We start from the raw sequence: 26,195 nt of genomic DNA on the forward strand, positions 1-26,195 counted from the left end.
ATAGTTGTGTCTGCTTTGCAAGGGAAACCGAGAGTGAAGCCTGAGAGAAATATAAAATAAAGAGATTGATTTGCCCTCTGAGAGTTTTCATGCTTGTACAGGAAAGAAGATGCACATAACAAGACTGTACTATGCACTTGAAAGTTGCTAAGGGAGTAGATCTTATATGTTCTCACTGCAAACACACACAAGTTAACTGTGAGGTGACAGATGTGTTAACTAACCTTCACAATGTATACGTATATCATATCATCATGTTGCATACTTTAAACTTACAGAATGTTGTAGGTCAATTATATCTCAATAAAGCTGGAGGGAAAGACGCACAAGAGTGTCTCTGATACAAAAGAGTGAAGGCAAGATCCTTTGTGGGTCTGGGCTTGAAGGATGGGCTGAATTTCCTTTGCATAGATGTTTGCATAATCTCAGGATGACTAAACACTTAAAGAGGCACAAACCACTGAATGAAAAGCAGCACTGATTCCATAAGGAGGTTACACTGAACTGAGTGGCTGGATTCCACTGCAGGGGTCAATCAACATGTGAACCAAGGCAGAATCTGTGAACACGATTTGTGCAGATTTTCTGAAAGCTTTTACTAAGATATTACCCTAAGCCTAACGACCTTACAGATTTTTTTTATTCAGAAATGATTTCAAGGTTGAAGAACAATTGCCAGAATACTTTTTTATTTATTTGAGAAAGAGAGAGAGAGAGAGGGAGAGAGAGAAGGGGCGCACACATGCATGGAGGAGGCGCAGAGAGAGAGGGAGACAGAATCCCAAGCAGACTCTGCATTGTCTGTGCAGCCCAATGCGGGGCTCAAACCCATAAACCCTGAGATCATGACCTGAGCTGAAATCAAGAGCTGGACCTTAACCAACTGAGCCACTCAGGTGCCCCCAGTTGCCAGAATATTACAGAAAAGTCTTATAAACCCTTCATCCAAATTTACCAAGTTCTAACACTCTATTAAAGACTGCTTTAAAATGCTGTTTGGAAGGTTTAGGGAAAGTAAGTTCTATCCAGGCACCAGAAGTCTTAAATGCTCATGAATTTGAAAGAAAACAGAGTCTAACAAAACCAGTTTACTAAAGTAAGTAAGCACAGCCAGGTCCAAAAGACAACTCAACCCCCAACCCACTCTGATCCTCCACCAGGACCTCCCAGGAGGACAATGAAAACTTTAAAACCTAAATACCAGACATGCAAGAAGAGCTAAGAAAAATGAAAGAAGAAAAATAAAATGAAAAATGAAAGAAGAACAATAAAAAAGAATGTGTGTGGGGAGGTGGGGTTTGGGGACCACGATCATATATTAAAACATACTCCAAAGCTTCTGTAACTAAAACAGTGTGGTACCGCTATAAGAATAGATAAATACACTGGTGGGACAAAATAGAAAGGCTAGACCTAACCACACATAGAACTTTATATATGGCAAGGGTGATGGGGTGGCTCAGTGGGTTAAGCCTCCGACTTCGGCTCAGGTCATGATCTCAGAGTTTGTGGGTTCGAGCCCCATGTTGGGCTCTGTGCTGACAGCTCAGAGCCTGGAGCCTGCTTCGGATTCTGTGTCTCCCTCTCTCTGCCCCTCTCCTGCTTGCACTCTGTCTCTCTCTCTCTCTCTCTCAAAAATAAATAAAAATAAAAAAAAAATAACTTTATATATGATAAAGGTGGCATCTTAAATCACTAGGGCAAAGATGGACTTTTTAAATAAATGATGCTGGAATAACCAAACAGTCCAAAAGTGTTCGTGTAAGATCACCCCGCAAATCTGATGTGCCTGGGGCGCCTGGCTGGCTCAGTTAATACAGCATATAATTCTTGGTCTCAGGGTCGTGAATTCAAGCCCCACGCTGGGCATGGAGCCTACTTAAAAAGAGAAAATCCGATGTGCTTGCAGAGGTAGTGAACTACAGGAGGATAACCCGCATCCTTCTCTGAGCCAGAGAACCAGCTGCAGGCAAGAATGGGTTTCACATGATGGGTTGCAGCCTTGAATGGTTAACACCAACCCCAGAGGGGCTCCAACTGCCTTCAGAACCCACTGTGATTTCAGTGGATTTTCAAAAATCTGACTTTTTCTAGGACAGCCCTAGAGCTTACAATACATTGTGCAGCACCCATAATACACACACATGATAACATACAGAAGCCCACTCCCTCCCACCAATTTCCAGACGCATTACTGTTATCCTCATTTTGAAGGTGAGAAAATCAAGGTTCAGAGACTTGCCCAGAATCATGATTGTTTAAGAGACAGGATAGGGAATTCGTAACTCTCCACTCCAAATTCTGTAGTTTGGTCCTCAAACCTCCTTATCTGCTCCCTCAGTATCTTTAACTAGAACCACCCAGGATTGAGACCTCTCACAACCTGATGCAAGAATCTGCTAATTGGTGATGCCAGGACCCCTTGGGGACAGTAACCTCAGAGTCTGACCCACAGGGGTCAGGCCTTTTAGGGAGCCTGACTTTCTTCTAAGGGCAGCAAGCAGGAAATAGCTTTCATTCATAACCTTTGAGAAGGTCAGGGTAAAGAAATTAGCACTGCTACATCCGGTGATCTGTCAGGCATTGATTTAAGCTCTTCGCAAACATAATTACAGAAATAATGCATCGCTCAAGACAAATGAAAACATATGTCCACATATGTTCTTTTACGCTAACATTCATCGCATTATTCATAATGGCCATAAAGTGGAAATAATCCAAACGCCATCAATGATGAAGGGACAACCCAAATGTGGTATATCCATACCATGAAATATTGCCCAGCCCTAAAAGTAACAAAGTCCTGATACCTGCTACAACGTGAACCTTGAAAATATTATGCTAAATGAAAACAAGCCAGTCACAAAAGCCCATATATCGTATGAGTCCATTTATATGAAATGTCTATAACAGGGAAAGCTATAGAGACAGAAAGTAGACAAGTGGTTGCTAAGGAGTATGGGTTTCTTCTTCCCTGTGATGAAAATATTCTAAACCACTGTGGTGGTAGTTGCACAACTTTGTGAATACACTAAAAACCATGAAATTGTAGGCTTTAAATGGATGAATTTTTATGGTAAGTGAATTATACTTCAATAAAGCTATTACCAAAAAAAAAAAAAAAAAAAAAAGAAAGGAAGGAAGGTGGGATGGGGAAGGATGAATCTAAGTATCTAGCATCATGTACCAACAGGTACATGATTTTTTTCTTTTTAACTTTTTTTTTTTTTTTTTACATTTATTTATTTTTTGAGAGACATAGACAGAGTATAAGTTAGGGAGGGGCAGAAAGAGAAGGAGACACAGAATCCGAAGCAGGCTCCAGGCTCCAAGCTGTCAGCACAGAGCCCGAGGCGGAGCTTGAACCCAGGAACCGTGAGATCATGACCTGAGCCGAAGCCGGAGGCTTACCCGACTGAGCCACCCAGGCGCCCCCTTTTTATATATTTTTTAAGGGTTTTTTTTTTTTTTTTTTAACGTTTACTCTTTTTTGAGAGGGAGACAGTGTGAATGGGGAAGGGGCAGAGAGAGAGAGAGGGAGGCACAGAATCCGAAGCAGGCTCCAGGCTCTGAGCTGTCAGCACAGAGCCCGATGTAGGGCTCAAACTCACGAACCGCCAGATCATGACGTGAGCCGAGACCCGACGCTTAACCGACTGAGCCACCCAGGCACGCCTAGATTTTAAGAGACCTGTCTAGCCCCAGAGCCCTTGCTCTAGAATGTCGTTACTTCCTTCACAAGCAGTATCTCTGGCAAAGTACTTAGCGAAACTAGGATACTTATGAATACAATGGTAAAACAAATGAACATGAAATGGTTAAAGAAACATGACCCAAGTAGTAGATACGGCAGGCGCTATGCGAGCTTGCCTACCTCACAAGCAGTTCCCTTTTTCTACAAACTGCCCCATCCTTCATTCGAAGGGTCCCAGGGTCACTGGCAGCCATGTTTGAGTGAGGAGCCCACCCCCACCCACAGCTGATTGGCTCCAGAGGAGACCTGACTCAAGTCGGACCAATCAGATTTCACTCCTAGGGAGTGGCGTCAATCTGTGTCCTGGAAGACAGAAGCGAGTGCTGTGAGGTGGCCATCTTCCACTCTGCGGAGTAAGGAGCGGAGGGCTGGGCTGTTGGAGAGAATGATGCCAGTGCAAAGATGGCCTGGCACCCCCTGGATCCAGTCGCCTCCTGAGGCTAGGCTGCACTTCTGCCCATGGGTGCCACCAGACATCTTCATGCAGTGTCCTGTTCAATCTGTGTTCAGCTGCTACATTCAACTACTTTCCCAAAGCGAAAAAGTAAAGCTACTGTATGTATGAGTTTTAAACATGAATCTGCAACCGTATGGCTGAAGCTGAGCAAGCCCCACTGGGTTTGCCTCCAGCCTGGCGCAGGAGGTTGGGTGCTCTCTGATCTTTCCCGTTACACGACTGAGGGTCAGAAGAGTAGCTCTCAAGAAGTCCCTTTCTGTCCCTGCGGAGACTCTTCATGGCACTGGAGGTCCCGGAAACTTCTTAGTAAAGTTATCCTGAGACCTAACCTTTCCAAGAAGCTGAAGAGCATATTATAAGCCTTATTACAGGAGAGCTGCTGAACCCTTGAATGAACCCTGAAATAGGACATGGAATCAGATGAACACTCTCCTTCCTTTCTTGCCAATAAAACCCCACTGAGAAAAACTCCAGCTTTTTATTGGAATGGACTAATGAGAGGTTACTGTGGGTAAATGAACAAATAAAAGGCACGTACGCCTTCTTCAGTTCTTATTTTAGATCTGCGATATATATACAAGAAAGCAGATATCACATCTCCCCCCCCCCCCCCCCCCACACACACACACACACTGGCAGGGACACATTTGAATGAAAAACATTTGCAAGAGTTTGCATAGTCTGGACAACAGAAGGAAGAGCCGAGTTGACAGGAGGGAAGGGATGGACGAATCCTTTTCCCATCCCTCTGTCTATTTATGGGAGTCACTTCCTTTCAGGAAATGCTGAGCCCCTTCTCCCAGGACCCTGTTGGGAATGACGCCTGCACGGGCTGACCCAGCCTTCCACATCCTCCTGGCCTCAGCAATTCTACCCTTGTGACCCAGTCAGTACTGGGAATCCAGCCTGTAAATGACAGTGCTTTTAGGAGGCCCCAGCCTAGTGAGGAAATTCAAAGAAAAAAAGGGGAGGGGACACATAATGAAGTCAGAAAGGCCCCTGGCTTGGAGAAGCTACTAAATATGAACACAGAAAGGGGACGGATCGGCGGGGGTGGGGGGGAGCTGGGGCTAGAAACGATGACACTGTGGCCCAAGAGTTTTGTGGCTCACCTTATTGGACACCCTGCTGGGTGATGGCTAAGGCAGAAGCAGGACCCAGGGTTCGTGGCCCGTCCAGGGCTCACTCACCAGCTCCACACTCCTTTCCTTTCCCCAGATGACTCCTGTTTCTATGGAAAGAAGAACCTGGGTCTACTAGTTCCGTGTTCTTGATGAAGGTGGTTCTCCTCTCTTCTTGGTCAGCCCACCTCTTCAGAAACCCAGAGAGATTTCTGAGGTTAGTGGGTTTTTGGTGGTTGGTGTTTGTTTTGTTTTGTTTTTGTTTTGTTCTTTAAGAAGTGAGAAATGTTTTTGGTCTTAGGATGTTGAGAGATTTTTAAACAGCGACAAAAACAAAAGCATTTGCCCTACAGACGCGAGGTAACTTTAGCCACTGGCTCCCATGGAATGCTTTTTCTTCTTTTTTATTTAAAAAAAAAAAAGGTTTTTAACGTTTATTTATTTTTGAGACAGGGAGAGACAGAGCATGAACGGGGGAGGGTCAGAGAGAGAGGGAGACACAGAATCTGAAACAGGCTCCAGGCTCTGAGCTGTCAGCACAGAGCCCGACGCGGGGCTCGAACTCCCGGACCACGAGATCATGACCAGAGCCGAAGTCGGATGCTTAACCGACTGAGCCACCCAGGCGCCCCTCTTCTTTTTTAAAATTATTTGTTTATTTTGAGAGAGAGAGGGCGCATGCACACAGGGGAGGGAGGGAGGGAGGAAGAGAGAGAGAGGGAGAGAGAATCCTAAGCAGCAACGTGGGGCTCTATCTCAGGAACCATGGGATCATGACCTGAGTCGAAATCAAGAGTCGGATGCTTAAACCAACTGAGCCACTTAGGCGCCCCTGCTTTTTCTTTTTATAAAAAGACAAATGAACAGATACAGTGTTCAGAGCTTCCCTGCCCTATTCCAGGGAGGAAAAGAGACTTAGTGTTAGCAGGTTAAAAGAAATGAACTGGAGACTGAGGGTAAGATAGAAGTTGAGGCAGAGAATCAGAAAGAAAGACAAAGACTGAGAAGTAAACAAACAGGGAAAGAACGGCACTGAAACACGGAGAGGAGGGACCCAGCAAGAAACCACCCAGACGCAGACAGAGACGGCGGCTCTGTTAGGTGACACCCAGACGCCCTTCCATTGGATGCAGCATCCTGGCGATCAGCTGTTTTTGCAGCTGAAGTGGATGTAAATGAAATTGCCCAAGTTTACACTGCGGGCAAGAGGAGCTAGAATAGTCCAGTGGCAAATACTCCTGCACTTCAGCAATCTGGAACGTTCCCATCCCCGCACTTCTGTTTGTGTTCTTTCTCTCGGCTGTCACCCTCCCTTTTGTTTGCTATTATATTCCCACCAAGCCCTCAAAATCTAGTTTCAAATTTCCACAGAACCTACTGTGACCACCCCACAAACTAAAGTTCTTCCCCGCTCTTCTGAATTTCTAGAGCAGTTATTAACTTATCTCCATATGATCATCTAATAAGCGTGCTTCGACTATTATTTAAATACTTTTTACCCAAGGTCCACATGTTTGCCACTTCCAACTGCAATAATGAACGCATGGCTAACGTTTATTGAGCATCTACTATTCTCTAGGCAAGATTCTACATGGATTGTTTTGTTGAATCCTCACACCAACCCTACTATTGCCTCCCCTTTATAGATGTGGAAACTGAGGCCTGGAGGGAGTAAGTTTTTCCCAAGGTCACATGCATGCTGAATAAATCCAGGTTGTCAGATTCAAAAGTCCAGTGCCTAACACCCAAATAAATGCGGGGGGGGGGGGGTAGGGTACAGACCTTCCCCTCCTGGATACAGAGTAGCTACTCAGTAAAAGTGTTACTTGGATTTTATTCCAAGTACCCAGCATCCATCCCCTCTCCTACCTCCCCTCCATCTCCTTCGTGCCCACCATGAACACCCTGGCACCAAGGCACTGCCTGGCCCTCTCTTCCACTTCCAGAAGCAGCCCTCAGGCTGCCATTTTGTGACTTATTTTTCCTCTGAATGCTCTCCTGATGTTCACTGTAACCTGACCTCACCGAACAGTAATACTGAGGAGGGGAGGCAGGGCCCCCTGCCCCATCTGTCCTGACCCTTGGGCACCTGGAGAGCCCCCGGGCCTGTGCCTCCCAGGGCTGGCTGCCGCACCACACCACGAGGTAGCCACTTGAAGGGATGCACCTGAAAGGCACATTTTATTTGCTTCCTGACACCCATCTCTGACTCCAGCTGTGCTGCCCCAAACTCCTCACTTTCCCACCTCCTCTCTCCCTAATTCCTGCCCTCCTCTTCCTTTCCTCCCCCTCAGACCCTTTCCCACCCTCTTTTGCTGGCTTCTGTTCTCTTTCTTTCCATGAGCAGAGAGTTTCCAGCTTGGCTCCTGGCCAGCACATTTGGACAAAAGGCAGCAATCTTAGAGGAAGACGTCATCTCGCACCCCCTTTCCCGGGGCCGGCACCGTGGCTCCCAAGCCCAGAGAGGGAGAAGGGGGCCCAGGCCTCTCTGCCACAGCTCCCCGTTCGGGGAAAGGCCTTGAGAGATGGGGTTAAAAGCAAAGAGTTTGCAAATAGACCCAGGCTCAATTTCCCATTCTGTCCCTTGAGGCTGTGGGACCTTGGACAAGTTACTTTGCAAAGATTTAGTCCTCTCCTCTGTAAAACTGTGATAATTGTAGCACCTATTTTGAAAGACTGCAAGTAAGGATTAAATGAGAATGCACCTGCAAAGCATTCAGCACAGCACATGTCCTGTAAAAAGTGCTCCACACGTCCCTTCTGTAATAAAGCGAGCTTAACTCTGCCAAATAATACAAACAGGAGTAATAACACAGGAGCTTGTGTCGATGATAATAATACCTCCTCAACTCATCTGCAGGGCTACTGACCCAGCCTCAGTTGTCTGCAAGTGTGGTAAAGCTGCAAAACCCTCCCAAGCACGGAGTTGCTGTTACAATGTAATCTGTGTGAGTTGGTTTTGACGTTGGAAGGGGAGCTGACCCCTTTTCCTTTTCAGTAGGAACCAGGACGTGCTCAGGCTCAGCTTCAGAGCTGGATGTGAAAGTAGGAGGAGCCCACTGAGATCAGCACAGCCGGCTCATCCTGACTCCCCTCCCCCTCCGTTTTCTGGCTCCCTGAACTCCGAGGCCCTGGCTCTGTTTGTTTACTATCTGTCTCTGGTGTTTGGGACTTGCACGTTGTGCAATGCCTGGGAACATGTTCATTTTTACTTAGCTAGGTTTTGAGAAAGGGAAATGGTCTTTCCCCTATGACTTTATTTAGCACATCTGGGCCAGCATGGAGAGATTTGAATTTAATCAGTAAGATGAATCAAAGAGCGTGAGGTGCTGGGTGGTGGGGGGATGCTGGGAAATACACAAGTATATGGGATGGTCCCTGCCTCTTAGAGGGAGGAATAACAGCTATAAACCCAAACAACCGAATGGCAGTAAAAGACTGCAGTTGTTCACGATCAAACGACAAGATTAGTCCAGGGAATGACTGACATACGCTTCACGAGTTTAAGGACTAAATTTGAACTACAGTGGTGGATGTTACCAAACAAATACAAACTGGAGGAACGCAGAGGTGGGCAATGGAGGTCGGAATGGCCACAGACTGCCTCAAAGAAGAGGTCGGACCTGGTGGCCCTTAAGAGGAGACTGGGTTCCAACAGCTGGGAAAGGAGAAGGTTGCAGGTGAGGCAAGAGCAAGAAGGTACACTCCCACCTGGGACACAGGGACCGATGGGATGTGAGCCAGGAGAAGATGGAATGGCGTGGGGGCTTACACTGGGGGATGTCCTGAAAGGAAGGAGGAGGAGTTAAGACTTGCTCACCTGGGAAAATAAAGAGAATACAGAATGGAGAAACACACTCTTTTGGACACGATGGGGTCAAAATGGCACATTCAAGAGGAGCCATGTGGAGTAGGCAGCCAGAGGGAAAGATTTAGGGGTCTGGTGAAAGAACACCCCTGGGGGTGTAAATCTGGGAGGGAGCCCACGAACCTGTGAGCATGAAGGAGATCCCTGAGAGAAAAGTGCAGAGAGTGAAGAAATAGGCACGGGGCACTCTTACATTGCCCTTGTTACTCAGCTTGGCTCAGTTTCTTTTTTTTTTTTTTAATTTTTTCAGTGTTTATTTATTTTTGAGAGAGAGAGAAAGAGCAAGTGAGCAGGGGGAGGGGCAGAGAGAGGGAGACAGAATCCAAAGCAGGTTCCCGGCTCTGAGCTGTCAGCACAGAGCCCGACGCGGGACTTGAACCCACGAACCGAACCGTGAGATCATGACCTGAGCCAGAGTCAGATGCCCAAGCCACTGAGCCACCCAGGTGCCCCGCTGACTCAGTTTCTTTTTATGTGTCCTCATCTGGGCCTTCCAACTAGACAGTGGTAGGACATGAGGGTTGGGCTTCTTTTTATTCCTCTGCAGCACCTAACCCACACTAGGCTACTATGGGTGAGGTACAAATGCTTGTTGAATAAGAAAAAGAAAATGAATCAGTGAAGATCTCCTTTTCTACAGATAATTAGAATAACCAAAATCTTGTGGTGTCTCAGGTGGGGAGGCAATACGCAGAGTACTTAACAAAGGTGTGGCTGGGACACCAGCCAATGAGAATTGGCCTTATGGTGAACCCTGTGATGGCTGGATCTGGGGCGGTTGGGGTTCCCAGGATGCGGGACACTGGGAGCTTGGGCAGTGACTGCTTACTAAGTGGTTCAGAAGCATTAGCCATTCTGACAAGTGGACAGTGTATCAGTGCACATCAGTTCTCCATCAACCTTGACCTGGGTCAGGGGTGTCGCATACACTAGGGAGCTAAAGAACAGTGAACGGGCTTCACTAGAAACTTAGGATAAGGTCTCAGCAGAGGGTTAGGGAAGGAAGCCAGATTTCAGGGACTTGGGGGGGGGGTTGTTGCTGGTGGACCTGCCCCCGGGGGCTCTTCCTGCTGTTCCAGGTCCCCATCCTGAAACCCCCTCCTTCTCTTTTCCTCCAGGAGGTTGGCAGCTTGAACCTGGAGCCTGAACCAAAGAAGCTGTCTCTTTGACCCCCTCCCCAACTCCCTCCTCTCTGCCCCAGGCCCGGGATCCGGGCTATCCAGGGTTCAGGGGAAAGGAGAGCCTCTGTGACCCTCCCTCGGCACTGCTGAGACCTCTAAGTCTCCATGTTCTGGGAGGCATTAGGGGGTTAATTTTCTCTGACATTTTTTCACCCCATTAGATGCACCAGTTCAGCTGGAGGGTAAACAGAGAGCACTGGTCTCTTTTTGATGTCCTGGGAGCTTGTGTGTGTTTGTTGTGTTTGTTGCCTGTCACCAACGCAGATGGTGAAATGGGCCAGATGTAAAGGATGACAGCGGCCACAAGATGCCGGGGAGCTTTGCTGGGGGTTGGATGACCACACACTTCATTCCACATCTGAACCACTCTCACCCGCAAGTCAGAGTATTAAGCAGAGAACCCCCCTGCGCCCCCAGAGAGCTGGAGACGTTTTCTGGCAGAGAAGCCCAGAGCACCGGCAAGCTGCTTCGAGAAGGTCCTCTGTGTCTTCCCAGTCTCCACCCTGGGCGAGTCTGTGGCTGAGAAGCTGGCCTGCTCCAGCTGTAGGGGAGGCAAGTTCTAAACCTCAGGTGCCCCCGGCACCCCTGCCCAGTGATCAGATCAGTGCTCTGTGGCTTCTCCCCCAACTAACATCTCCCCTGACCACGCAAGGTGAGTGTTAATCCCGATTTGCTGATCCCATACAAATGGGACATCCAGGGAGGTTGAGCCTGTAATTCACAGGGACATGAAAAGCACAGACAAAATGATAGAAGTGTCCTGCTTTAATGGTTCCAATTTGCTGAGAAAAGGCAGTCGTGATTTTTTTTTTTTTCCATGGTGAGCTGGGGGTAGGCAGGGACATGAGTGTCCAACTCCTCTGACTCCTTTAGTGGGAATGAGAAGTTCACATGTAGCACCGGGTTATCCAGCTGACCCCGCCTCCTTCCCCGCGCTTCAGGCTCTACTCTAGGGGGGCTAAGAAAGGCTGGGGGGCAGAGGGATGGTGCAAACTCATTTCTGCTTGTGTCAATGCCCCTGGACCAGCAGGGAGAATGGACAGATAATGGCCAACTCTCACCCTTTCCCAGGGCGTTCGCAAGTTGCAGTTTCCAGGGATAGTCCCAGGGCAGGCCTGTTGTAGATCAATTAACAACTTACCTTTTTTTTTTTTTTTTTTAATTTTGTTTATTTATTTATTTTGAGAGAGAGAGAGAGAGAGAGAGAGAGGCAGAGAAAGAGAGGGAGAGAGGGAGAATCTCAAGTATGATCCTCGCTGTCAGCACAGAGCCCAACACGGGTTCGAACTCATGAAACTGTGAGATCATGACCTGAGCCAAAACCAAGAGTCAGCTGCTTAACTGACTGAGCCACCCAGGCGCCCCAACAACTTATCTTAAGTGCTCCCTTTTTACTTTCAAAGTGGCCCGGTTTGTATCTTATGGTTCCCCTATCCATTCCCCATAGTGAATTTGCAGAGAACTTGCTGCTAAGTCAAACACAACCCTGACTACATTTTTTTCTGAGAAGCAAGAATGAGGGAGAAAGAGGGAGGTACTTTAGATTACTGCGCTGGGTTGACTCTTGTGTGTAACCCACCCCACCCATCCCAGGTTCCCGCCTACACAATACGTGGAATCGTGATTATGTGGGATCGAGGTTGTGGGAACATGAAACCAACAGCAAGAGACAAAAATTAAGATGGTTTGTTGGATCACAAACTACAAAACATAAAAAATCTCCTAGAGATCATAATGTTAATATATTGCCTTTTTAAATTTAATATAACTCAAAATAGTAGATTGCCTCTATGAATGTACCACACTATGAATTTTAATTTTTGTATTAACTTACATAGAAATTCAGAGTAAATTCAGTGGGGAGCTGGGGTGGTAATGCTTGGGTTAAGGGAGAGAGAGGTAATAATACATTTTACAGTTGTTTTTTGTTTTTGTTTTTGTTTTTAAGGCTGAGCATCAGGATCTCATTTTTTTTTTTTTTAATTTTTTTTTTCAACGTTTATTTATTTTTGGGACAGAGAGAGACAGAGCATGAACGGGGGAGGGGCAGAGAGAGAGGGAGACACAGAATCGGAAACAGGCTCCAGGCTCTGAGCCATCAGCCCAGAGCCCGACGCGGGGCTCGAACTCACGGACCGCGAGATCGTGACCTGGCTGAAGTCGGACGCTTAACCGACTGCGCCACCCAGGCGCCCCGGATCTCATTTTTAAATTATACGTCACTGGGCACAAATATATTCAATATCCATTTGGCTTTGAAATCTATTTTAATCTAGCAATTGCACTTCTGGGAATTCATCTTACAGAACTATTGGAACAAGTGACCCAGAGTGCTCGTAGTGGCTAAACTCAGAAGCAACCAATGGCTCAAAAACAGGTAATTTGTTAAACAAATGAAGGCAATCCATGCAAAGAAACAGTAGGACTATGTAGGTCCCCCACAGAATTATTCTCACAAACGAGTGTTCAATTATGATAGCATGTTGCCACTTCTGTAAACAAACAAGCAAACATATTACAGGCAAAGAAGAAAGTCTGAGGCTATTTGGAATATATACCAAACAGGGATTGCCTTTAAGGAGGGAGACAGTATGCAGTAAATTTTCATGTTTCATCTTATTCTTTTTCCTTATTGCTTAAATGTTTTATAGCAAATATAACTTTCACAGTTTACATAGAAAAATGTATGTATATGTACAAGTACGTGTACAAGAGTAATCTTAAAACTTTATAGTATGCTTTTTAGGAAAACAAAACTACCTAAGGAAATGCATCTGATACTGTGTTTGAACTGGTCTGACAAGCCCTCCTGATAAGACGCACAGCCCAAGGAAGGCCTGGATACCGTGGAAAAAATGGTCACTGTCAGGACTTCCTGTCCTGATCCCACTCCAGCTCGATCCTACTCTCATTTCCTTCTGAGGGGGAGCCATGGGACCTCTTTGTTCCCCACTGTTGAGGGAAGCTAACCTCTTCCCTGAGCTTGCCATGAAGATGACTCACCCCATCCTTCCTTCAGGCCAGGGAGAAGGAAAAGATAGCAGTTTTTGGCAATTCAGCCTGTTAGAAAAGGGGGTCTAGGGCTCACCCCTCTTCCAGTCAACTGCAGGCCAAGGATGGATGCATCAAAGAGAAGCCAAAGACAAAGCAATTCTGGACTGCAGCTGGCAAAGGGCTTAACTCTGGGCAAGCTGGGAGTCGACAGGATACATTTTTGCCCAGATCAGACAATGATCTTGACACAAGGGTAAAAGATGGTCTGACTCTGGCTTCCCAACATATTCTGTCTTTGGATATCAAATGTAGAAAACTGAGCTACTCACTCACCTCAGTTCCAGACACTGACTTTTCTCCTATAATTAAAGGGGTACATGCGTCTGTCAGTCTTTCTGTTGGGTAGCCTGTGTGTGTGCGTGTGTGTGGGGGGGGGGGGGAGGGAGGGGCATTTAAAGATCACCTGGGGTACCTATGGAGGCCATCTGGCTCTGTGGAGGAAGAAGGGTCCATGCCTAGACACAGGAGACTGGGCATGACACAACCTGGGTCACTCATGAGTGCCTGTGAGACATTCCATGGGCCCTCAGGAAGCAAAAAAGAAGGGGCTGGGGTTCCAGAGATCATAAAGGAAGCTGAGTCAACTTTGCCTACAGCCAAAGAAGCAACTGCCTGCAAGGTGTATTTGAGTGTTATAAGGAAAGTCATTGAGCCTCAAAATATTTCCCCTATTATCCTGTCAGAGTTGCTGAATTCAACCCGTAGAGATTCATTCCTTTTGATTAAGACTTTATGGATGTTCCATTGCAAACTGATTTTCCCAGCTTCTTTCCAATCCAGAAGACATTGGTTAGAAAACAAACACACTTGAAGTGTCTACTTGAGGCAAGTAGAAAGTACCCAGAACTCAGAAGCTCAGCACTCAAGAAAAGTAGACTTATGTGAGTTCCAAGCAAAGAGAGAAAGTTACCAAATGTTTTCAGTTTGGGCTAAGGTGAAGCATGCATACAGCTGGATTAGACAAATCTAACTGCAGAAGCCTTGTGATTATGCTTTTAGAGTTTCTCTTTTTCATTTTTATTTATTTTTTAATATTTTAAATGTTTGTCTATTTTGAGAGAAAGAGATAGCAGGTGAAGGGCACAGAGAGAGAGAGAAAGACAGAGAGACACAGAGACAGAGACAGAGACAGAGACAGAGAGAATCCCAAGCAGGCTCTGCACTGCCACGAGGAGCTCAAACTCACAAACCTCACAAACCGTGAGATCATGAACTGAGTTTAAATTAAGAATCGGATGCTGGGGCGCCTGGGTGGCTCAGTCGGTTAAGCGTCCGACTTCAGCCAGGTCACGATCTCGCGGTCCGTGAGTTCGAGCCCCGCGTCGGGCTCTGGGCTGATGGCTCAGAGCCTGGAGCCTGTTTCCGATTCTGTGTCTCCCTCTCTCTCTGCCCCTCCCCCATTCATGCTCTGTCTCTCTCTGTCCCAAAAATAAATAAACATTGAAAAAAAATTAAAAAAAAAAAAAAAAAAAAAGAATCGGATGCTTAGGGGTGCCTGGGTGGCTCAGTCGGTTAAGTGGCCGACTTCAGGTCATTATCTCGCGGTCCGGGAGTTTGAGCCCCGCGTTGGGCTCTGTGCTGACAGCTCAGAGCCTGGAGCCTGTTTCGGATTCTGTGTCTCCCTTTCTCTCTGACCCTCCCCGGTTCATACTCTGTCTCTCTCTGTCTCAAAAATAAATAAACATTAAAAAAAAAAAAAAAAGAATTGGATGCTTAACCGACTGAGCCACCCAGGTGCCCCAAGAATTTCTATTTTTGTAAAAACATACTTCATATACACACAAATGTGTCTGCCACCAGCCTTTGTATCTAGCTCTGTTCAAGCTGGCTTTAAATTCTGATGTTGAACGCACATTAGCTATTTGATTTTTATTATGAGTAACGGGCTTCCTAACTAAATTTTATGGGGTCCTTGTTTTTGGAATCTGAGGTTTCTGTCCCCTGCTGTAAGGAACCCTTTATGTGATTGTTAAAGCAGCCACTCTCACCCTTGGCTGTACCTTAAAACCACCTGTGACTTTCAAAAATACCGATGCCCAGGGCCCATTCTCAGAGATTTTTATTTACTCTCTCTAGTGTGGGGCCCAGGCATCTGTTCTTTAAAAAAAAAATGCTCCCCTAAGACATTTAAATGTGTGTGTATTTTTATTTTTTTTTATGTTTATTTATTTTTGAGACAGAGACAGAGACAGAGAGAGTGCAAGCAGGGGAGGGGCAGAGAGAGTGAGACACAGAATCTGAAGCAGGGTCCAGGTTCTAAGCTGTCAGCACAGAACGCAACCCAGGGCTTGAACTCAAAAATCCTGAGATCATGACCTGAGACGCTTAACCGACTGAGCCACCCAGGCGCCCCACCCCACCCCCCTTTTAATGTTTGTTTATTTTTGAGAGAGAGAGACAGAGACAGAGAGAGCACAAGCAGGGGAGGGGCAGAGAGAGAGAGGGAGACACAGAATTTGAAGCAGGCTCCAGGTTTTGAGCTGTCAGCACAGAGCCCAACACAGGGCTGGAACCCATGAACTGTGAGATCATGACCTGAGCTGAAGTCAGACACTTAACTGGCTGAGCCACCCAGGCGCCCCTAAATGTGTGTTTTAATGGGCCACTCCCAGTTACAAATATTAAGAAAGTGATGGGGGAGGGGGGCTGGGGGAGGGGGGCTGGAGGAGTAGAGTCTCACACCTATTCAATGCTAATTTAAGACATCTAAAATTAGCAAGAAATGGTTTCAACAGCAGCAATGCATGGACATAGATTCCGCAGGTTCAGTCCCTTGTTCAGAAAGCAAAGGGAAGGACCCAGCCAAGGGATCTGTGGCGGAGTCCGCAGAACCTCTCAACTCTAGGTCTGCGTTCCCTGTCCTGTGACATTCCTGGTGTTGCAGCAAACAAGATTCCCACCCCCTCCGGCCTCACTCAGGGTGAATCTCTGGTCTCCCGAGTCCCACCCTTTCCCTGCTGTGGAGAAGCAGGCTTAACAGCAGGTCTGAGGGCATCTGGTGGGGATGGGGCGTGGGGGGTGAGACGTGGACTTGCCCATCTGACCGCAGTCCTCGAATGCTGCCCCCACTGCCTGCTTCCCTTTTGGTCAGGGTTTCTGGATGCACACTTCGTACCAGATCCTTCAGCAGACCAGAGTCTCAGTCTACCAGCCGGGGGACCGTTCTACGACTTGCCTGCTTCCCCTTCACAGTGGGCCCCCGGGGTGCTTTGCTCTCTACATTCATCAAAGCTGGTGTCACCTCCTCCACTTGAGACCATGGGCTCTTGAGACCATGGGCATAGATTTCCCCTGGCCCCAACTGCTCGCAAGTCTGAGCTGACGCTCAGCAGCCCGCAGAAATGCAGTGTGCTCCCAAGTCAAAACAGGAAGAGGGTATAAGGAGCCAGTCACGTGGAATTTTATCTTCCCATCTCTTGTAACACCGACAACGAACATTTTTTTTTCCCTCTGTCACTCTTTGGTCTTTACACAAGGTTCCTCATGACAAATTCCCTATTGAGTTCATTCCAGGAAAAATTGTGTTCTGAAAATTAATTTGTAAGCTTTCTGTTGTCCAAACTCCAAACTGTGCAATCCAGTGTATTTTTGTTTGTCTCTAAGCTGCCAGGAAATTTAGAGCCAAATTCGTTGTCCAAGTGTTGTAATCTGCTAAACTCAGGCCATTCAAAATATCCATTCCTTTTGCTTTGCTTTGTTTTCTCCTGAGCTTTTCGGCACTTGGTTTTGGTCTAAGTTACCTCACCTGTGCCCGTCGCCAGGGTCCTACCTCTTAATCTCTTGGATCCGTCCGTCCTGCCTCAGCATTGCCATCATCTGCGCGTCAGTAATTCTGGCCCGGGCACTGCAAAGCCGCGGTCACATTCTCCTCCAGACCTCCACCCAACAACCACAGCGAGCTTTCTAGGACATCATCTGAACCCAGCTTCAGTGAGATCCTCCTTCCCTCTGGGGGCACACTGGGAATTCTCCCCACACTTACCCTCCCGCCCTCTCCCTCCCCCTGTCTTGGTGACTTTGTGCTTTCCGTTCCCTCAGCTGGAAACCGCCTTCCCTGCTTTGTTTTCTTGGTGAAGAGGTTTTCCGCGCTCAGTCCCAGCATTACCTACTCTGTGGGCCTCTCCTGAGCTGAGTGGCCCAGCTCTGGGTTCCCCTAGCACGTAGCACCCACAGCCAGGCCAGCCCAGGACTGGTTTTAATTTTTTTTTTTTTTTTTTGGTAAGATTTTGTTAAGTAATCTCTACATCCAATGTGGGGCTCGAAATCACAACCCTGAGATCAAGAGTCCCGTGCTCTACAGACTGAGCCAGCCAGGCACCCCTGGTTTTAATTCTTCTGACTATTCAGCTGGGATGGTGAGTTCTGGAAGGAAGAGAGAGCTCTTATTCATCACTGGGTTTGTTCCTAACGCCTAGCACAGTGCTGTTAAGTGAACGATTACACAACACAGGGAGGCTTCAAATCTTCCCAATAAAAGCACTGGAAGCCATCCTCTTCCACCAGCCTTTCCACTCACTACCCTTCCTCAAAAACAGTCACTGTTTGCTCTTAACTTCTCACAGACTTTTGCTCCATCTAAGCAGCCCAGCCAAAGGCTTTCTACTCCACCACGCTGGTGTGTTCAATACTTGACAGTGCAAGCAGAGAGGATTTAGTTCTTTTATGCCGTAACCACCAAGGGCGTAGAGTTTGATAACAAAATTTCGGTGGAGTGCCGACTATAAGACGACCAATCTGGGGCCATTGCTATCTGAGTGGCTGGAGGCATTAGAGAAGTCGGTTCCTGAAGCCCATCTCCACACCAGCTAGAATTCCCCCTGCTCCTTCTCCAGTACCGGCCGCTTCTAACCCTAACCCTTGCCCCGCCCGGCCGGAGTGCACTGCCCAGCTTCCCCACCGGGTCCCCTGGAAAGGACCCCACCGCTGAGGTCTGGCCGTCCTCAAGGGTTTGAATCCAGCTCTCTGTGACTCTCCTAAATATCACCGTACCCCGTGTTGTTAAGAGACACCCCACTCCCCGGGCTCCATCTGCTCCCAAATCCCTCCTTAGGGGAAAAGTGGGAGAAATAAGAGCATTTAATCATCTTGACCATCCTGCTTTCCCAAGACTGCAAATTCTGACCCAGTTGCGGGGGGGGGGGGGGGGGGGTTGTCTCTGGCTGCTCAGCCCCACTGGATTCTTTCTCTACACACTCTCTCTCTCTTTCTCACTCACGCCCCCTGGGACACAGCCCGGCGGACCCAGGCTCTGCCCAGTTTCTGCAGGTTTCCGAAGCGCGGGACGACGGCTTCCCCACTCGGCCCTGAAAGTCACGCCGAGCCCCCAAAGGCCGTCCGGCCAGCACTTTGCTCAAGTCCCTCAGGTCGGGCTGAAGAGCCTCAGTCCCCACGTCCGCACACGGGAAACCCGGTTTTCAGTCTGCAAAGAGCCGCTTCCGAGCCCCGGGCTGGGGCAGCTCCCCCCGTCCCCTCCCTTCCCCCCAGGACCCCCTCACCACCCCCGCCCCCCGCCGGCGCGTCCCCTCCGCGGCGGCCCCCGCCCACCCCGCGCGTCCCCTCCTCGGTCCCCCGGCCCGGCCCTACCTCCTGGCGGGCCGCGGCTCCGCGGGCTCCGGGGCGCAGCTCGGGGGCGCCCGGGCGGGCGGGGGCGGCGGGCGGCGGGGGCCCGGGGCGCCATGGCCCCGCAGCCCTCCGCCCTGGTGTCGGCCGGGCCTCTCCCGGCGCCCGGCGAGCCGCGCGCCCTCCGCTCGCGTGCCCGCCGCCCGGCCGCCGCTGTGGGCGAGTGCAGGGCGGGCTCGGCCGGCTGCCGCGTCCTCTCCGCCGGGCCGCGCGCCCCGCCGCCGCCGACCCCCGCCCGCCGCCGCCGCTCCAGTGAGCTCATCCGCAGCTGGCGGGCGCCCGGCCCGTTGCCACGGCAACGCCTCTCCCAGGGCCGCGCGGACTCGAGCGGCTCCCGTAAACAGGACCTTCTGCCGGACTCTTCCCCTCGCCTTTTTTTGGGGGGTGGGGGGTGGGTAGGGCGACGGCGGCTTAACCCTTTCTTCGCTGGAGACCGGGCGGCGCGGTGTTCTCCGTCTCCGCCAGGCCCGGGATCTGTTGGCGCGAGGCGCCCGGCGGCGGCCGAGACCCTGAGACACAGGCACGGAAGCGGCGGCGACATTCCCTGCCCCCCTGCCCGTTTCGCTCCGTCGCCAAACGCGTTTGTGGGGCACCTACTACGGGTCGGGCGCGGCGCTGGGGTCTGGGACGTCCCGGGCAGCGAGTCAGCCGCCTCGGTTGCCCCTTGCAGCTTGCAGTCTGGCTGGGGCACCGACAACCAGAACATAGGCAATAAAAGCCCGGGGGCGGGGGAGAGGGGGCGAGCGCGGGGCACAAGGGTTCCCAAGCCGGGCGGGAGGCAGTCAGGAGAAGCTTCCCAGAGGGGACACGACTTTATAGTGTCCACTGCCCCCACTTACGTAGGGCAATCAAGGAACACAGATCGCGTGAGTTAGGACTGCCAGAGGAGGAGTACACGCGAAAATGCTGTGGGCTTCTCGTGCTGAGGACAATGGGGGGCCACGGAAGGTTTTTGAGCGGAGGAGTTCCCTGATGAAAGGGAGATGGAACTGACAGTGGTGATTTATGGGTGTGTGTGTGGAGGGGGTTGGGGGGGGGGAGACTCCAGGCGAATCTCTATACCAGAGAAAAGTCACTCATGTCTTTAGCTCAGGGGCCCCTAGAAGGAAGGGTCTAAAGCCTAGGCAACGGGGGTGGGGGTGTGGGGGGTGTGTGTGGGGGGGTGTGGGGAGATAGAGCCCTAGCCTATAAATCCACAAAAGGGGTGTGAAGGAGAGAGAAAAGAAAAACTATTGCAGAACATGGGGAACATTAGATACTGTCTAAGCAGTCCTTATAGACTGGGGCCCAAGATTTGAGGGACTAATTTAGATATCAAAGTCACAGAACAGAACGTCGCCTGGGTGGCTCAGTGGATTGAGCATGGGAGTCTTGATTTCCACTCAGGTCATGATGTCTGGGTCATGGGATGGAGCCCTATGTGGGGATCCTTGCTGACCCGGGAGCCTGCTTAACATTCTTTCTCCCTCTGCCCCTCCCCCACTCTCTCACTCTCAAAAAAAAAAGTCACAGAAAAAAAGCTGTGTCTCCTTAGCTCAGGGTTTTGCTCATTCTGTGAGATTTTTGAAGCTTTTCTAGAGCTTGTAAAGCTTCCTAAACTCTATCATGCTATACCCACTTCAACTAAGCACAGTAAACTTTCAGAATACAAATTTGCAAGGTACAAGCAAATTACCTTTTTTTTAAGTATACGCATTTAAATTAGTTTTGTTTGCTGAAGCATCATTTAATACGTTTCCACTTTATTTTGAGAGAGAGCAAGCACACGAATGGGGGAGAGGGGCAGTGGGGGAGAGGGAGAGGGAGAGACAGAGGCAGAGACAGAGACAGACAGAGAGAGAATCTTAATCAGGTTCCATGCTCTGCTCAGAACCCGATTCGGGGCTTGAAGCCGGTCTGGATCCCACGACCCTGGGATCATGACCTGCACCAAAATCCAGAGTCAGGCACTCAACTGATTGAGCCACCCAGGTGACTCAATACCTTTTCACTTTCTAAAAAATAATTCTAGGACTTGGCTTCAACGTTTATTACCCCCAGGGCTCTGGGTTATCATGGGGCAAACTGGCAAAGTGGGGAAAATGGCAAATGGAGCTGAGAGCCCCGTTGGCTGCCTCCCCCAACCCTACACACAGCGCAGGCTGGTCACCTTTGATTCCGTGGCTTCCAAATTGCCAGTCCCACGTCAGGTGGACAAACCAAGAGGAGGCTGGCTGGGGAGCTCCTTAGTGGCAACTCCTTGGTGGTGGCCAGCACTCCTTCTGCTCCTTCATCTTTGAGCTCTAGACACTAGCTTGTTTTAGAACCAGACCCTGCCTCAGTTCCCTGGGGCAGACTCTGTTGAGTGGAGCCTGTGCTTTGCGACTTTCCATCCCTGCCTGCCTGTTGGAGCACCCAACCCCATGGCTGCTCCTGTCTCTGGGCCTACCAGCCACTGTCGCCATGGCAGGGCTCGGCCTCTCCTGGGTGGCCCTGCCCCCCCCGGCTCTCTGGAGCTTTCCCAGCTGGTGTTTGATCCATCCCAAGCCCTGGTCTCCAGCTCCAGAGGTCAGGGTAGCCATCCAAGGTGAGGGCTGTGCACGGGAGCCTGGAAGAGCCTCTCAGTGGTCCCTCTTCCCCCCGTTCCTGACACTTGACAGCTCCAACAGTGCCCCGGCCCTCCCCGTCTGTCTTCAACGTCTCTCCATGTTGGAAAATGAGGTCTAGGGTAGGAGATACTGCCTGGCCTCAAGGTGGGAAAGGTGTGGATGGGAAGAGGGAGACAGAGTTGATTTTTCTTCATCTTGAATCCTGTTTTTTCTACCTAGAACAACCAAGGAGCGCCACAGAACCTCTCTTACCCCTCCCTTCTCTTCCTTCAGCATCCTGTTGAGGAGCACGGGCTCAGGAGCAGGTTGCTTTGCCTCTAACAGTGTCTTCATCTGTAAGGTGGAAGTAGCAATGGTTATAACCCACTTCATCCTGTTGGGAGGGATTAAAAACAGATCAGCAAGTAAATGGTGTGGTACTGGGTTTGGCCTGTTGGGGGCACTCTCGGTCACCTCCTGTTTGTTATTTTCCTAGGACAGCAGGCCATTTTCTCCTCTCATATCCGAGTGGAGCTTCCCCCCAACCTCTCTTAGGTCCAGGGCCTTCTGCACCACAGCACTGAGCCTGCTTCATCTCAGCTATAAACCAAGTGAAGGAGTACCCAGGGCTGGAAGAAGGCTAGCCTGAGCAAGACAGGGAGAGAGCCTGAAAAGGAGCCTTTGAACAACTCCTCTTCCCCAAATTGTTTAATTTCCACTTAAATTCCTTTTTTAAAAAAGTTCATTTGAGAGAGAGTGCATGTGCAAGCAGGGGAGGGGCAGAGAGAGAGAGAGAGAGAGAGAGAGAGAGAGAGAGAGAATGCCGAGCAGGGTCCGCACTGTCAGTGCAGAACCCATGGGGCTTGAACCCACAAACCCTGAGATCATGACCTGAACCCAAATCGGGAGTCAGATGCTTAACTAACTGAGCCACCCAGGTGTCCCAATTTAAATTCTGTTTGGATGCTAAACATTTACCGAGCACCTTCACGAATGGTCTTGCCACATAATCCTCCCCGCACCCTGGGCAATCTGATATCATCCCTGACATTTTACGGACGGGAAAACTGAGTTCCAAGGCCTGTTTGGCTCAAGCCAGGTTCTTTGTTATGCCAGCTTGTCTCAGAGCAGTGGTTCTGCCCAGTGCCAGCCACTCTGGACTGGGATTTCTGGATCAGCGATCAGTCCGCATCCTGGCTATGCTCCCCCAGGCACAGGCAGTGCAGTTCCCCCAGGCCTCTCTGACACCCCTCCTTAGAGACTGCAGACCCCCTGCTTGGGTCACCGGGATCCATTCCTTCTCAGCCCCTGAGAGATAGGAGCCCTCTTGTCTCACTGGCACGCAGGTGGCATAGTTGAAAGGTATGCACACAGCAGACAACAGAGGAGAGGTTTGGTTGTTCCTATTAAATGTTTATGTATTTATTTATTTATTTTGAGGAATGGTGGTGGAGAGAGAATCCCAAGCAGGCTCCACACTCAGCACGGAGCCTGACTCGGGGTTCGATCTTACAAGCATGAGATCATGACCTGAGCCGAAATTGAGAATCAGATGCTTAACTGACTGAGCCACCCAGGTGCCCCTGGTTATTATTATTATTATTTTATCCAGAAAGCTGGTGTGGGGAGAGGAATCACTCATTTTTAAGCGCATGACATCTGAATGAGGTAGAGCGAGGAAGGAACTTATGTTAGGGGCGGGAAAAAATCCACAGCCTCACCTTGATATGCCCTTGGCAAAGCTCCTCCACAGCCCTCCAGTGGCTAACTGGAGCCCACTAGCAGCAAGGCTCCCCTGCTCTTTTCCTCCACAGGAGGCCCGCTGCCTTCTTCCCTTCTCATTCCATTGCTAACCCATCCTTGGCCCATTCTGCTCCCCTGCCTACAGACAGCTGGACGCACGTTCCTTCCTATCTGCCACAACCCTCATGTGCCTCCCTCTGGGGAAACAAAACCAAGCCAACCATCCCACCCAAACTTCAAATTCAGGTTTGGTTTGTTCTTGGTCCCAATCAAATGTCATCCAGGAGGAGGGTCGGAGGCGCAGCCACCCAGGGGAAGCAGTGAGCAGGGCCCACACTGAAGGCTTCGGGTTCCTTTATCCTCTCCTGGCTGTGAAGGGCCCGTCTTCCGCGGAGATGGCTTTGTCCCCTCTCTTCCTCTCTCCCGGTGCCCTGCTGCCTTCGGTACTGGCATGGGAAGACGGGCAGTTGTGGGGGCCCATGAGGGGGCGCTGTGGAGTAACTGACGTTCGTCATCATAGACCCACTGACATTTGTCAGGGTACCCTGGAAATCTCAAAGAATCACTGAATTGGCAACTAACACAATAACATAATTTTTGCCTAAGAACCATCTGTTGCATTTCTATGCCCTTAGCTTTGGAGGGTCATTTTTTTCCCCCACAAAGAATTAAGGCATTCATCACTTTACAAGAACTAGTGTGTTTACGACAGAAAGCAGAGAACAAAGTCAAGGACATTGTGCAGCATTCACCGCCAGGCAGTTTCAGATGTTAGGCCTGCAAAGCCAAATACCCTCGACTCATATATTCTCTTCCTGTTGGGAGACCCAGTTGAACATTAAGGAAGGGACACAAGAGTGTGATGGTTTAGATTCTCTTTTCTGAAGTCACAGATTTGTTTGTAGGAGCAGTTCTAGCTCTTCCTGTTCATTGTGATTCCAGAACATGCCAAGTCAGTCGGACCAGCTCTGGACTGTGCTGAGGACACAAGACTCCCATCTTGCTTCTCAGAGTTTTCCTTGACCTACTTCCTGGCCAGCTAGACAATCTCCTCAAACCTGAATGGGGAGGCAAGAATTCTCCAAACGTTTCCATCACACAACGTTATGAGTTGGGTGCTGCACCCACAGCCTCAAAACCTGCCAGCTCAACCCCCCTGGCTAACGTTCACCCAGGACCTGATCTCAGCCTTTAGACCTCCAAATAATTGCAAATCCCTGCACTGCCTCTCAGAGGCCACACCTCGCTTAAAGGAACATGTTTCTGGGAGGCCCTAATATCTTTTTTTTTTTTTAATGCTTTTTAAATTTATTTTTGAGAGAGAGAGAGAGAGAGAGGGTGAGCTGGGGAGAGGCAGAGAGAGAGAGAGGGACAGAGGATTTGAAGTGGGATCTACACTGACAGCAGTGAGCCCGATGTGGGGCTTGAACTCACAAACTGTGAGATCATGACCTGAGCTGAAGTAGGATGCTCAGCTGACTGAGCCACCCAGGTGCCCCTTAGGTTTATTTATTTAGAGAGAGAGAGGGAGGGAGGGAAAGAATGAGTGGGGGAGGGGCAGAGAGAGAGAGAGAGAGAGAGAGAGAGAGAGGGAATCCCAAGCAGGATCCACGCTCCATGCCAAGCTTGATGTGGGGCTTAATGTCACAACTGTGAGACCATGACCTGAGCCAAAATCAAGAGTCAGACGCTCAACTGACTGAGCCACCCAGGTGCCCCTGGGAGGCCCTAATATCTGATCTGCTTCCTCTATCTCTCAGATCAACTTAGAGCAAAATAGAAAATATTGCCCAAAGGCAAGCCAGGTGACATCTGACTACCCTCAGATGTCAGTGTGACCTTGGGCACGGCACCTCCCTTTCGAGGGTCTCAGGTGTCTGGGGAGATCAGGCCAGTTGGCCCTCAGGCCCCACCCAGCTCCCGCCTTCTCAAACAGTCAGAAAAAGCACAAAGCAGCTATCGGTTCTCATTCTTTCTGCTTTTCCCCGTATGGCTGAGTGTTGCCAGGTAATGTTAAGGTTCTGCAGAGACCAGCTAGGAGGGAGGTTCTAATAGCCTCTTACCAACGCAGACACAGCCAAAAAGAGGTAGGTGCCTTGCTCAAGGCCACTGCGAATGAGTGCCAGAGCCCGGAAGTACCCAGCCATCTGACCCAGGACGACCTGAGTGGCTCTGCCAGTAGGACCACTAGCCGGGGCTACTGGTGTCATGGGTCCGGTTTGAAAGCAGAGACGTGGAAGGCCCCGGAACATCAGAGCCGTGCATAGGTGGGGCCCCACAGAGCAGAGCAGAAAGGGGCCTCAAAGGTGGGCATGGCCAAGCCCCTCATCGAGGAGGGAGGGATCTGCCAGGACACCTGGCATTGGCACAAGAGCGGCACCTGCCCCGGGTGGTGCCAGAGCAACCCCAGAAAGCCAGAAAGCGGGACCCAGAGGAGGGGCAATTCCTCTGACAAGCCTGCTAAGGAGAAAGGAAGGAGAGAGCGGAAGGCGGCCAGGGGGCCCGCGTGAGGAAGGTCTGGGACAATCTTTGTGGCAAGTGGGGAAAGAGGTGGGCGAGCCCGCCTGCTTCAGCCTTGTCCCTGACTGTCCTTTTCCAGTGTTGTTTCTGATATTTTCTACTCTACAGGCTTGAGGAGTAGATGTACATGGGTGGCCCACAGCCAGCATTTTCATGCCACGGTCCAGCTCTCTTAGGCACTAACTGCAGGCCAGGTGTACCAAGCGGGACCTGGGGGCAGGATAGAGTCAGTCCTTCTCCAACTTTTTGTTTGCCTGATAGGGCCCTTGTATTGGGAGGGGAGGGGAAGCAGGGGTCCCAATGAAGGGGGG

At 49.8% G+C, this 26,195-nt stretch overlaps 1 protein-coding gene and 1 long non-coding RNA gene across 7 annotated transcripts in view; one reads left to right on the plus strand and one right to left on the minus strand.

Moving 5' to 3' along the window:
• DENND2A (DENN domain containing 2A) overlaps window positions 1-19,628 on the minus strand; it is a 103,938-nt gene extending 84,310 nt beyond the window's left edge. For 3 of the 6 annotated variants that reach the window (XM_045495889.1, XM_045495884.1, XM_045495883.1), the window contains exon 1: window positions 3,875-3,963. In XM_045495889.1, coding sequence (XP_045351845.1) covers window positions 3,875-3,948 — 74 coding nt within the window. In that variant the 5' untranslated portion in view covers window positions 3,949-3,963. Of the gene's footprint in view, window positions 1-3,874; window positions 3,964-17,204; window positions 17,381-19,018 lie in introns of those variants that run through there. The other 3 variants (XM_045495888.1, XM_045495886.1, XM_045495885.1) reach the window with 2 other exon arrangements.
• On the plus strand, window positions 4,850-13,463 carry LOC123606963. Its single transcript, XR_006716586.1, has 4 exons — window positions 4,850-5,549; window positions 10,646-11,033; window positions 12,688-12,758; window positions 13,116-13,463. It is a non-coding gene; the product is annotated as an uncharacterized LOC123606963 (long non-coding RNA).
• Window positions 19,629-26,195: the final 6,567 nt, after the last annotated feature.

This window comes from Leopardus geoffroyi, chromosome A2 (genome assembly GCF_018350155.1).
Source record: "Leopardus geoffroyi isolate Oge1 chromosome A2, O.geoffroyi_Oge1_pat1.0, whole genome shotgun sequence".
NCBI lineage: Eukaryota > Metazoa > Chordata > Mammalia > Carnivora > Felidae > Leopardus > Leopardus geoffroyi.